The sequence below is a fragment of the Phacochoerus africanus genome, chromosome 14, assembly GCF_016906955.1.
Source record: "Phacochoerus africanus isolate WHEZ1 chromosome 14, ROS_Pafr_v1, whole genome shotgun sequence".
Classification (NCBI taxonomy): Eukaryota; Metazoa; Chordata; class Mammalia; order Artiodactyla; family Suidae; genus Phacochoerus; species Phacochoerus africanus.
The window spans coordinates 24274654-24287186 of NC_062557.1; the positions used below are offsets into that span (position 1 = coordinate 24274654).

A 12533-nucleotide genomic window follows, 5' to 3' on the forward strand; every position below is an offset into this window, starting at 1 on the left:
GGCATCTGGAAAAGCTCCATGGGTGATTCTATGGGGTGAGAACAACTGGATTTGGATTATGTCGTTGCTGAGATGCCTTTCAAACCTACACGAAGATGCTGAGCAGTCAGACTCACTAGGGTTGATGGGGAGTGAAGGCTGCTTCTGGTGTGAGGTACAGGGTGGGGTGGTGGGATCGTGAGGTTGCCATAGGACGTCCTTCCAGAAGCAAACATTCAGGCTGTGTGCTGGCAGAGTGCGCCCGCGGCGAGCCGGAAAGCCAGTTCACCTTCTGCACTTCCCCGGATGCCCGCTGGGCGGCGTGTTGAGGCTGGAGGAGAGGCCCGCACAGCCCCAGGCAGCACTCCCAGGAGGCCTGTTGCCTGTCACTTTCTGGTTCCCGACTTCACTCACCCTCCCTAGAGGGATCCTGCTCCCACTTCCCAGGAGAGGGTGCCCAGAGGGGTCAGCCCAGATGTTCTGATTTCCTGAACTCCCTCTCAGCCCCTCCAGGATTGTCCTGCCAGGGGCGCCAGAACTGAAGGGTCAGAGATGGCCTTGGGCTCCATGGAGGGAAAGGGGGCGGTGAGGGGGGGGCCAAGCCAGCCAGGCAGCATTGCTGCCAGGGCCAGAGAGTGAGCGTTACAGCCCCACCAAAGGCCCCCACTAAGAATGCAGGTCAGCGGGAGGAGTTGCAAGGGGAGGAGGGGTGGCCCCGGTCCTGCCCAGACAGGCCCAGCAGGCCCCGCAGCTGCCCTCCCGTCCCTGGGGACAGTGATGGGGGAGAGGAGGAGAGGACTCGCAGGCTCCTGGGGTCTAAGTCCCCCAGAGCCAGGAAGCCAAAAGAGGAGCCTCAGGGAGTGGGGTGGGCATGAGGTCATGGGAAAACCACACCTCCATCCAGGTGTCAAAAGTCCAGCAGCTGATGGAAACAAACATTGCCCCCCACCCCAACCGATCTGCTTTCCTCCGTGACGCCTAATCATTCTTTTTTTTTTTTTTTTGTCTTTTTGCTATTTCTTTGGGCCGCTCCTGCGGCATATGGAGGTTCCCAGGCTAGGGGTCAAATCGGAGCTGTAGCCACTGTCCTACGCCAGAGCCACAGCAACGCGGGATCCGAGCCGCGTCTGCGACCTACACCACAGCTCACGGCAACGCCGGATCCCTAACCCACTGAGCAAGGGCAGGGACCAAATCCGCAACCTCATGGTTCCTAGTCGGATTTGTTAACCACTGTGCCACAACGGGAACTCCACGCCTAATCATTCTGAAGCCCCATCCCCACGTGGCCTTAAACTTTGGGACCCCAGACTCTCCCTGACAAGTGATGGAACGGGCCAACTTGGGTACTAGATTTGGCTCTGAGAAATTGGGTGAGACTTAGAGTCGGGGAAGTAGGAATCCCGCTAGGGTAGATGATAGCTTTGGCCAAGGTGTAAGATGGGAAGGGTGAAAAAACACAATCACTGCCTCCGCACCCTTGGCGCCAGACACTGATCCTCTGCTACCATTCCTAGCTCTGGGGCTCTGCAGACCCAGAGGGAAAAAAAACTTTTTTTTTTTTTTTTTGCTTTTTTAGGGCCCCACCCGGGGCATATGAAAGTTCCCAGGCCAGGGGTTGAATTGGAGCTACAGCTGCCGGCCACAGCCACAGCCAAGAGGGATCCGAGCTATATCTTCGACCTACAACCACAGCTCACGGCAACGCAATGCTGGATCCTTAACCCACTGAAGAGCCCAGGGAGTGAAGCTGCAACCTCATGGTTCCTAGTCGGATTCGTTTCTGCCACGTCACGGTGGGAACTCCAAGGCCTTTACTCTTTGACGCGTGTGGAGCACCAACTGCGCATTGGGCACCGAGCAGCCTCGGAAAGTGCATGTGTTCCTCCCTGAGGGGGCCCGATGCGTCCAGTGAGGTACCTCTGGGCACACGGCGATTGTGTAACTGTGGCGGGTCTCTACTCTAGCTGGGAGTTGCAGTAGGAATCTTTCCCTCATACTTTCCAACTGGGCGGGAGCCCATCAGATAATCTTGACTGCCTTTCATCGCCTTGTCCCTGATAGAGATCATCCTGGGTGAAGAAATCGCTGTCGGTCACCCCCACCTCACTCACAGCCAGAAGGACTGATTGACACACACAGACACACACCCCGACCGGGCGTGGGGTGAGGGGGCCAAGGGGCCGGCCAGCTCCAGGAAGGGCAGGGAACCAGCAATTCTTGGCAGGGGAGGTGACAGAGAGGGCTTGCATGTGGAAGAGGAAGGAAAGATCTAGAACCTTCTCATCTCCACAGGTGAAGACCACAGTCAGCCCAGCTCTCCATCCCTGAGGGAGCCCCACCCCCTCCTTTTCACCAACAACCTCAGGGCAGGATCGGACCCTTCAATCAGCTCTGCTCTGCCCCAAACAAAGGGAGGTGAGGTTGCCCAGGGCTGCAGGATCAAAGAGAAGTGTCCACCCCACCTGGCGGCCAGTCTGGTCCTCACTGCTCGGAGACCCTGGGTCAAAGAGGAAAGCAGGAGTTCCCGTCGTGGCTCAGTGGTTAACAAATCCGACTAGGAACCATGAGGTTGCGGGTTCGATCCCTGGCCTCGCTCAGTGGGTGAAGGATCCGGCGTCACCGTGAGCTGTGGTGTAGGTTGTAGACACGGCTTGGATCCCACCGTTGCTGCAGCTGTGGTGTAGGCCGGCAGCTGCAGCTCCAATTCAACCCCTAGCCTGGAAACCTCCATATGCCGCGGGTGCGGCCCTAAAAAGACAAAAGATGGAAAGAAAGAAAAAAAAAAAAGGAAACCAGAGCTGGAAGACAAACGAAGCAGTGATGTGGCTGACGACTTTATTATGGCATAAAAAACACAGGCTGTTTCTTCTTCCTCCTCCTCCCCCCAAAGTGGGTTCACAGCAGTTAAAGAAAAAAAAAATCCTACATTTCTCCTCTAGGGGGCTGCCTAGAAGGGGGCAGACAGCCAAGCAACCTAGGTCTAGAAAAGAGGGGAGCAGAAGGAAACCTATCCAAAGCCCTCACCCACACACCTTAGAGCTCGGGGCCTCTAATGGGGGGAACATCCGTATGCTCCCCCCCCTCCACCGACACCCACTGGGGAGTTCCCCTGAGAATGGTCACTGGTGGCACAGGGCGGGGGTGGCTGGTTTCGATGGGTGGAGGACAAAGGCATCCTACACCCAAGGTGCCCTCCCTCTCTCCCCCTCCTCCCCCTGGCCGGGCAACGTGTGAGCGCCACCAGCCCTCTTCTGACCCCCCCGAGCCTCTCAGCAAGAAAAGGGACCTCTGCTCAGAGGCGCAGGAGGTAGGGAAAGTGGGAGCAGAAATCAAGAACGTTCGTTCTTAAACCACCCCAGGCCCATGAGTCCCTCGAGGAGAGCCGCGCTTTCCCTCTTAGGAAGGGCTCTTTTCTACGCAAACATATTCCCACCCAGATCCCAGCCCTACTTCCCAAGAGCACCCAGTCCTTGCACTGGGCTCCAGCATCCCCAAGGAAGGGAGATGCTGTTGGTCTAGACCCCAGGACCTTGGCTGGGGTGAACAAGATAAGGTCTCCCTGGCTGAAGACCCCAGGCTCAGTAGAGAAACACACACACACACACAGGAACACACACATTCATAAGTACATACAATGCACACACGTGTCCTAATATTAAATAAAATACCCTTTGCTTATAACTTAAAAAAATCAATACACAACTAATCCTCGCATAGGGCTCTGGGTGGAGAAGGAAGGGCAGGGGAAGGGGAGTTGGGGGAGCCTTTTTTAAGGCCTCCCACCTGGATCCTGGGAAAGCCCACTAGCTCCAGGGTCCCGTGGCCCACCAGACCCTTCCCCCATCAGCTCTCTTCCTTTTGCCTGGCTCAGCCTCTGCTGGGCTTACCCCCTCCCCATGTTCCCCACTCCATGGTTACAATTGGGATGTATTTCTAGCATCTAAAGAAAGGGACAGGGATAGCTGTCTGGACATCCCTGCAGAAGGCCGGCCCCTTCCAGTGAGAGAACAACATTCTTCACCTGGAAGGGGAGCTTCCTCCAAGAGATGAGCTGGGAAAGAGCTTCCTAACACACTCTACGGAGGGGGCAAGGCTTGTGGGCAGTGGGGAAGGGGAGGGCCCGGCTAAAGAAAGAGAGGGGCTTAGCCTCTCCCGGAGGAAAACCGCCAGGCAGGGCCAGAGTCCTCCACTAACCACTGCGGGTCCCTCTGCTGGGACACCCCCACCCACCCCCACCCAAATCCAGGTAACCCTCCCCCTTCCAACCCTAAGGGGAAGGCAAATGCGGAGGGATCTAGGGTGAGAAATACATCAGCTGGGAAGCAGGGGCTCCTGGCCGTCTGAAACGCCTGCAGGAGGTGACAGATGAGAGTGGCCTACTCAACTTTATTTTTATAAAGACCAAGGGGCTTAGTTCCACTCCCTGACCAAATCTCTTTCTCTCTTTTGAGAAGGGACTTCCTTGCTCAACTCCCACATCTAGAGCTCTTCTCCTCCACCACACTGTTCCGGCTGGAAGCCCTCGCTCATTCGGGCCCTCTTCCCCTCTTCCTTCACGGCTCCATCAGACTGGGTCTGGAAGGCTTAATAAGGAGGCACATCAAAGGCGTTATTTCCACTGGGACAATCCTCCCAGCCAGATAGAAACTCCTCCCTTAGGGGGGTACCCCCCCCCAGCTTCTGCTACCCCATCTCGGCTCTCCCTCAGGATAGAAGCACTCTAAGGGGGATGAAAGGGACCCGGGCCGCAGGGCGGCTTCGGAGACCCTTTTATGTCCGGGTTCCCAGGCACTAGGGACGTGTCCAGACAGCTACTCCCAGCGCCCGGGGCGGCCCCACTCCTCTCTGCTCCGGGGACGCGCTGTCTCCTCCAGCCTGTCCCTTCCGCCCTCCAGACGCCGCAGGAGCCTTAGGGGTACCCCAGCCCAACCCCTAGCCCAGGGGCCTGAGTGAAAGAGCGAGCAAGGCAAGCACTGGAGGGCATGTGCAGCTCCTCCCGACCCAGCCAAACAAACGCATCCATCCCATCTAGCCCCAGAGACTAAGCAACCCCCAGCGCCCCGGTTCCCCGATCCCCGCACCACTTTTCCTCCCTCTCAATAAATAACCACTTTCTCTTCTTACTCAAGCCGCCTCCCAAAGGCAGCAGGCCAGAGGACTCTCTTCTGACGGCCCCAGGGGAGACCAGCGGGGAGGCGGGACCGAGGAGCTCAGTTGGAGGGAGCAGAGCTGCCCTCGGCCTCGCGCTTGCCTTTGCCCCCGGCGGGCTCTGCTCCGCCGGCCTTGCCCTCGCCCGCTGCTGCCGCCGTTCCGGCAGCCTCCTCTTTGGTGCCCTCGTGGGTTTTCATGTGTTTGGCCAGGTGGTCGCTGCGCATGAACACCCGGCTGCAGACTGCGCAAGGGAACTTCTTGGTGCCGGTGTGGGTCTGGAGGTGGCGCTGCAGCTCGTCGGAGCGCGTGAAGCGCTTGCCGCAGAAGAGCCAGTTGCACACGAAGGGACGGTCGCCGCTGTGCCAGCGCAGGTGCGCCTTCAGGTGCGACGTCTTGGCGTAGGCTTTCCCGCAGCCCGGGATATGACAATTGTGCAAATGCTTCTTCTTGCCTCCATCGGGCCCGCACGGAGCCCCCAGTCGCTCCGCCTCCAGGCAATTGGGACAGCGGCACACGGTCTGGCCTGAGCTGCGGGGCACTGATCGCCGGGAGCCTTTGGGCCGGGCCGCCCCGTCGAGACTGGTATCCAGCCCCTGCGATTCTGGGGCGGCCGCTTCCAAGGCCTTCGCCCCGTCGGGAGGCCCGAGGAGGTGCTGCCCTCCCGCGGCTGGGAGGAGGTGGTGCGGGTGTGGGTGGGGCGGCGGGGCACAAAGCTGATGGTCTCCGACGTAGCCCCCCAAGCCGGCCTGAAGCGCCCCGGGGTGGCCAGGTGACGTCAGGGCTCCCTGAGTGTGGGGGAGGTCCATCCAGCTGGTACCCGGATGAAGGTCCCACCACGAGCCATCCTCGGTGCCTGAGTGTGTCGGCCGGAACCACGATTCGTAATGGTGTGACATGTCCGGCTGCAGGAGCTTGGAAAAGGGTCCCGGGGCCAAGGGACTGTCGCTTTCCAGGTCCTCGCAGGTTACCCGAGAGGAGGCCCCCGGCAACTCATAGCCCTGTGAGAAGTCCACCTCGGGGCCCAGCGGGAGGCTCTGCAGCTCTCCAGGCTGCAGTGGGGAGGGGTAGTCCCCAGCCTCCGGGCTCGTGTGGCCCTGGTATGTTTGCAGAGGCTGCAGGTCGAGGCGCGGCGGGGAGGCGGGAGGCGCGTCCGTGTGCTGGCTGCCCAGAGAGCCACAGACAGCGGTTAGCATTGCCGGGATCCGGGGTGGGGGTCAGGGATGGTCAAGGACACCTCAGGTGGGACCTAAAGGAAGCAGAAAAGAGGTGAGGTGAGCAAAATAACCGGCTCATATTCCATCCTAGCCCAGATCCCCGCCCTGCCAAGTGCTCCTCTCCGACCCCCAAGTGAAAAAGAGGAAAGCACCCCTGGGTGGGGACTAAAGACCAGTTAAGAGAATTCGGGAGTGCTAAGGATTGAGGGTTTGAGGTTCTCTGTATGCGTATGATGGAAGTCAACCTTTTCCTAGGCGGTCCCTCCTATAAGACCCTGCTCATCTTGGGAGTTAGGTTGGTCCCAGACTGACAGGTCGAATACTCCTAGAGTACAGTGCCAGAACCATCTGCGCACTCCAACTGCCCAGGCTGGTGAAGGGGCAGTGGCATTGCTCCCATCTCCCCCCTCGGACCTGCTCCCAACCCAAATGGAGGCTCTAGATCCATCTCAGCTTCCCCAGTTTAACTCAGGACACACCTGGGGAGGGGGAGGCAGGCAGTCTAACCCAAAGCTTCAAGTGACCTGACTTCCCAAAGTGCAAAGCAGGTTCTGAGGTTTTTTGGGGAAAAAAAGAGCCCTCCTTCCATCACTGAGGCACGAGGCACGCTCAGTGAAAAAGGGCATTTCTCTGCTCTGCACCACTCCCCCCACCTCCCTGCCTGGCTGGGTTGCCTCAGCACCACCAAACCTACCCCCATGCCTGGCCTCCACCTCTTTCCCTCTACTTGGGGCTTCACCTCCCTGGGGTCCAGCTGCAGGGCCAGTTCCCAGAGTGCTTCTCCCCACCAGGGAAAGCTAAGCACCCCCTTGCCCCCCCCATCCTAACCCACACCAAGTGTCCAGCCAGCTAGCTCTCTGGCTGCTACCCAGCTCTCCTCCAATCTAGGGGAGACCCAGATGTGAAGGTTGGAGGGGTTTGCTTCCCCAGAGAAAAGAGGTCAGCCAGCAAGCTCAGGAAGAGAAAATTGCCACCCCTTTAAGGGATGCAGGGACAGAGTGGGGGAAGCAACAGGAAATTGCCAGAATCATACCGAAATTAAGAGGAAGAATCACCCAAAGAGATTATAGAGGGGGTGCATGCTAGGTGTTGAGAATCACTACTCCAGGCCAATCCTCTCATTTTACAGAAGAGGAAATGAGGCCATATTTGAAGTCACTTGAAAAAAGACATTTATTCATTCAAATCAGCAAATATTAAAAAAAATAATAATAATAAAGGGAGTGTGTGTACCTCTGTGAACCAAGTCTCTCTACTCCTGGTCTGTTATTCTTTCCCTAAACCACTGGGAACCTAAAGACACCCCCCCCCCGCCGCCACCACCCACCTCTTTCTCCACCACAAACCTGTCACTTGAAGATCAGCCTCATCTCACCACCTCTCCCTAAGGTCTGGGAGCCCTGCCCTGGTGCCTGGGGTGTGTGGCTTTGGGTGCCTCGGCCTTCTCTGATGGCGGGGAGGAGATGCGGTGATTTAGAGCAGGGACTTTTCCTTCCCAAAGCCAAATTCAGATGACCCTACCACCTTTGGCTTCTGGGACTTGGGAGGTGGCCCTGGCAGTCTGGGAAAGGGAGGGAGAGGGGGACTGGGGCGCCAACTCAGGCTCCTGCCTTTACCACAAGAAAGGAACCGGGTGAAGCAGCAGCAACCGAGCCTCAGGCCCAGGCGGGGCAGCCCAGAAGGGGCTGGGCGGGAGCAGTGAGTCCTGGGACCCTAATAGCTTTTGGCGCCTGGGAACGGCCCCGAGGCTTAGGGGGTGGGGAGGCTAAATACAGAGGCTCCGGAGTGGCCTCTCCCGACACACAGGGCCAAAGAGCCCAATCCTGAGATGCACTAGCCTAGCTGCCGAGATCTCGGAAGGGAGACAGCCAGGCGCGTACCCCGGCCTGTCGCTCCCCAAGGCGGGAAGGCAGGTAGAGTCACCCTCCTTCCCCCTTCCGCCGGCTGCCTCTCCCATCACCTGTGCTCAGGTGGTCAGGACTTCCGTACTCCCGGTCCTCAGGGTTCCAGTCCTCCAGTTGTCCCAGTCGCTCCAGTTGCCCCAGTCTCCGGCCTCACCCGTCCGCCCCGTTTTCACTCCGCCAGGGCTCTAAGCCCCTCGGACTCTTTCGGACCACCTTTCCCGAGGTCAGAGAAGGCTACGGCGCGTTCCGGCCGCGTCTTTCCGAAACGAGCCGCGATGCGCTCACCCCTCGCCGCCCCAACCCGGGCTCCTACCTCGAGGCTGCGCCCGGGCTCAGGATGCCGCAGGCTGGTGCGCTCCCAACGGGCGCTCGTGGGTGAGGGGCAGGAGCAGAGGGCGATCCGGGGCCGCGACGAGACCCGGGGCGGGCGGCGGCGGAGGAGGGGCAGAGAGAGGCGGCGGGAGGGCGGAGGGCGGGCGGGAGCCGGCGAGCGAGCGAGCGAGGCCAGCTCCGCCCGTGACTCACCGCGCTCTCTGCCTTCATCCTCGGTCCTGCGCTCCTTTTTCCCCGAATTCGCGGCCCCGCCCACCTCACCTGTGGGCCGCCTTTAACCCTTGCGGGCTCGGCCAGACGGCAGGCCGAGCGCGGCTGGCCGGCGGGGAGGGGGCGGGGGGGGGGAGGAGGGAGGGAAGGGGGGTAGAGATCGCAAACTAGGTCGCACCACGCCCCCTCCCTCTCTCCTCCCTGGCCCCTCCGCTGCCGGGGCGAGGGGCCTGGGCGGAGTGTTTCCCAGGTTTGGGGGCCCGCCCCATCGAGGGCAAAACTGCCCTCGAGCCGGCTGGGTCTGGCGGGGACGCAGGACTCAGACCCTCGGGGAATGGAAGAGGGGGCGGGCTCCGGAGGTGATATTGAGTCACCCTAGGGCCTCGTTTGCCTCGACGGCCCTCAACCCACCTGTCCCGGCCGGGTAGCAATGCCCCAGAACTGAGAGGAAAGAAGGAAACAGGATGGAGCGCCAAGCATGTGTCCGGTCTACCCCCAGGCCCGGGCTGTGAGAAGTTGATCTTGGCCGCTGCTCTCCTTCACCGTGCTCCCCGCCGCTTCTTTCCGCCACTACCACCTTCCCCGGTCCTCTGCTCTCTCTTGCTTTCCGCCTTTCTTTCCCCCCGCCGCTCACCTTTTGGGGATAACCTCCTCCTCTCCTCTCCTCTCCCCTCCCCACCTCACTGGCCCATCTCCACCGGCCCCCTTGAGCCCTCACTCCCTATCCACCCTTAGGCAGCAACCCCAGCGTCTGCCGGGTCTGCCTCTCAAATACGCCTGCGCTTCTCTCGGTCCCTAAGGCTCTCAGCCCGCGCCCCGCCACCCTCGCCCTCGCGCACCCGGCTTTGAAAGTTGGGGCAGGCGCCGAATAGCCCTGGGAAAGGACACTTCTGCCAAGATCTGAGCGACTCCTCGCCACCACTCCTCCGATTCTCACTTGAATGTCTAAACCCGTGGCTCATAACTTTAGGGAGGGGTCTTGGAGTCCTTTGAGGAAAAACAAATGCGCACACACAGTGCAACCCTTCTGCAGAATTTCAGGGCTTTTGCGACACCCACCGAAAAACGTCTTTCGGGATCCGAGTTGGTTGAGAAACCCAGCGCCAGTGGGTAGGGGTGTACCTTTCTCCTCCTCACCAGGCTGGCCTGTTCGCCAGAGTACCTACGAAGCTGCCTTCCCGGTGGGTGCCTCTTACCCACTGCTTTGACCTCCTGAAATGACCCTTTTCTTGCAGGTGGAATTCTGATGAACTTGCTCATTTTTTCCTCGTTGCGCCCGTTGACTTTCCCTAGGCGCTCTGCCTTCTGCTTTTTAAATTTCGTTTTTATTTTTGCAGTCTATTTCGTACAGCCAAGAGTGGACTTTAGGCTTATTCACTTTCACTGGTCAGCCGCGATTCCACCACGGTCAGATTACCTGTCTGGCATTCGAAGTGCAACTAGAAAACGGCTGACCTGAAGCCACCAGGCACTTGAAAATCAATCTTTTCTTCATGTGTAGCCCCCCACCCAATCATACACGTCCTCATACCCAGAATCAGTGTCTGATTCATCTCTAAATCTCTCTTTTCAAAGACTCATCTGGACAACCTGGGTTCAAGTTGGGTGGGTTTCCTGGGGCTTAAAGGAATTGATGTTCCTAAAACACTTCGGCCCATGGGGCCCCCCAGGGAAGTTCCCAGTAAACGGAAGTTATCGTTGGTAGTGTTATAATTATTCAGTAAGTTGGTTCCCAGCAAATATTTGTCGGATTAAGGTATAGGCACAAAGATCTTTGGGCTAGAAGTTGACAGACCTAAATTCTAGCTCCAGCTCTGCACTTGCTAAGCTCATCTGGCGGGTCAGGTTGCTCTGAGCCTCAGTTTCCTCCTAGGTGAAATGAGGTTAGAGCAGCCGCTCTGTGGGATAAAGGAAAGGCACTTAGGAAGCCGAGAGGCGCCTCCCAGATGTCAGGGACTCTGCTTTTCTGATCAGTCAGATTTCCTTCCCGATTCTCGCCCCTGAGATGTAGATTCTCAAGAATGGCTCTGATTCTTTGCGGCTGCGGCCAAATTGACAACCCTCTGTGTCCCACATGGCTTTATCTCTGAGTGCTCAGCCTGCAAATCTTGACTTTATTGAACTTGCACCTCAATTCACAGCTGAATCTGGAACAGTCAGGGGCTCTCATCTCAGAGCCTAGGAGCCCGCTACTCAAATTCCCGGGCTAAGTCTAGTTCGATGTCTAGGAGTTCTCTTCCTCCTCCTCCCTCAGCCCACTGGCCTCTGGTGTTCCCTTAAGGTGCTAACTCCCAAGCACAGATCTGACTCTGGATGGGAAAAGAGTCCCTCCTCCCATTTATTTATAGGCATCAGATAGTCTTATCTTCCTAGCTCCTTCCGTCTTTCTCTGGAAAGCAACGGGGGAAAGGGATCCAGCCTCTGCATAGTAGACATACCACCCCCATTTTCACCCCAGGCCCCTGTTAACCCCACCTTGTCCTGACCCGAAGCCATTTGGGTTTTCCAGAAGCAAAGACCCTCCACCTGCCTGGGACTCATCATCATGAAATTCAACAGCAATGCAGTTATCTCAGCAAACCCAGCCATTCTGATTTCCGGCCCTGCCTAGATCTCTGCCTCTCCGAGTCAGGGCACTGTCTTTCTTCCAGATTCCCCCTCTGCTTTTGTTCCATTGATTCCAGCCCTTCCAACTGCCCAATGCTAGATGTTTCTTTCCCTAATGATGCTCATGGCCTGATGCTGACACGACTGCCAAGATCACCACTGCCATGGTCTTATCTCAGAGTTGAACCAGGCAGCCCACTGAGATCTGCCCACGACTTGGGCCATTTCTAGTCCCTTCGCTCATTCCCCCGCAGCTGTAAGTAGACAGATTTTTGCTGCAAGTGTCTATCTCCCATTCTTACCAGCCCTCTCCTTCTCACACCTCATTTATAATCAACAATCCAGTTTGTACCCAGAGAAGCCATGTTCATCTCTCTGCTTATCATAACCAGCTTTTATTTATTGGGCACCTACTCCATTCCATGTGCTTCGCACAAATATCTCTAATTCTCATGAGGATGCAGCAATAATGCAGTAGTTATTTATTATCCTCCCATTATACAGATGAGGAAGCCAAGGATTGAGGACGTTAAATGACCTGCCCAAGGTTACAAAGTTGTTAAGAGACAGAAAAGGAAACTGAGTCCAGATCGGTCAGGATCTAAAGCGCCTGTTCTTTCTGCTATTCCATCCAGCCTCACTATGGCAGCCGGGATGGCAGTGGCAGTCCAGCTCCCATAGATCCTAAGGGTGGAAAGCACGAGAGGATGACACTCTTAAACTGTTCTCCAGATCAAAGCCATCATGACCCTGAGTTCCATTGGACAAGCTGGTCCCATCTTGGGTTGGATTGCTGCGGTCCCTCCCAAACCTCAACTGTCCCTCTGTGGAGATTGCACTGTGAGACTGTCAAAGCTGGTCTGCCCATAAAAATTGTGTAGTGCAAGCCCTCATTTTGCTAGCAGAGAAACTGAATCCCCGAACAAGGAGGCAAGTAGCTCAAAGTCCCACCACAAGGGAATTCCCGTTGTGGCTCAGTGGAAACAAATCCGACTAGTAACCATGAAGACACGGGTTCCATCCCTGGCCCCGCTCTTGGGTTAAAGGATTTGACATTGCCGTGAGCTGTGGTGTAGGTTGCATACGTCGCTCGGATCCCCCGTTGCTATGGCTGTGGTGGAGGCTGGCAGCT

At 57.6% G+C, this 12533-nt stretch overlaps 1 protein-coding gene across 2 annotated transcripts; it reads right to left on the bottom strand.

Annotated features, from left to right (window-relative positions):
- Nucleotides 1-5038: 5038 nt before the first annotated feature.
- Nucleotides 5039-8687, bottom strand: SP6 (Sp6 transcription factor). 2 transcript variants are annotated; one of them, XM_047758846.1, is made up of 2 exons: nucleotides 8565-8687; nucleotides 5039-6379 (listed from the first exon to the last, which is right to left on the bottom strand). In XM_047758846.1, exon 2 carries the CDS (start codon nucleotides 6324-6326, stop codon nucleotides 5193-5195), a length of 1134 nt encoding a protein of 377 aa, XP_047614802.1. In that variant the 5' UTR covers nucleotides 6327-6379; nucleotides 8565-8687; the 3' UTR covers nucleotides 5039-5192. The 2 variants fall into 2 exon arrangements, with proteins under 2 accessions (XP_047614802.1, XP_047614803.1); XM_047758847.1 differs by lacking the exon at nucleotides 8565-8687 and adding an exon at nucleotides 8308-8552.
- Between the last annotated feature and the right edge of the window lie 3846 nt (nucleotides 8688-12533).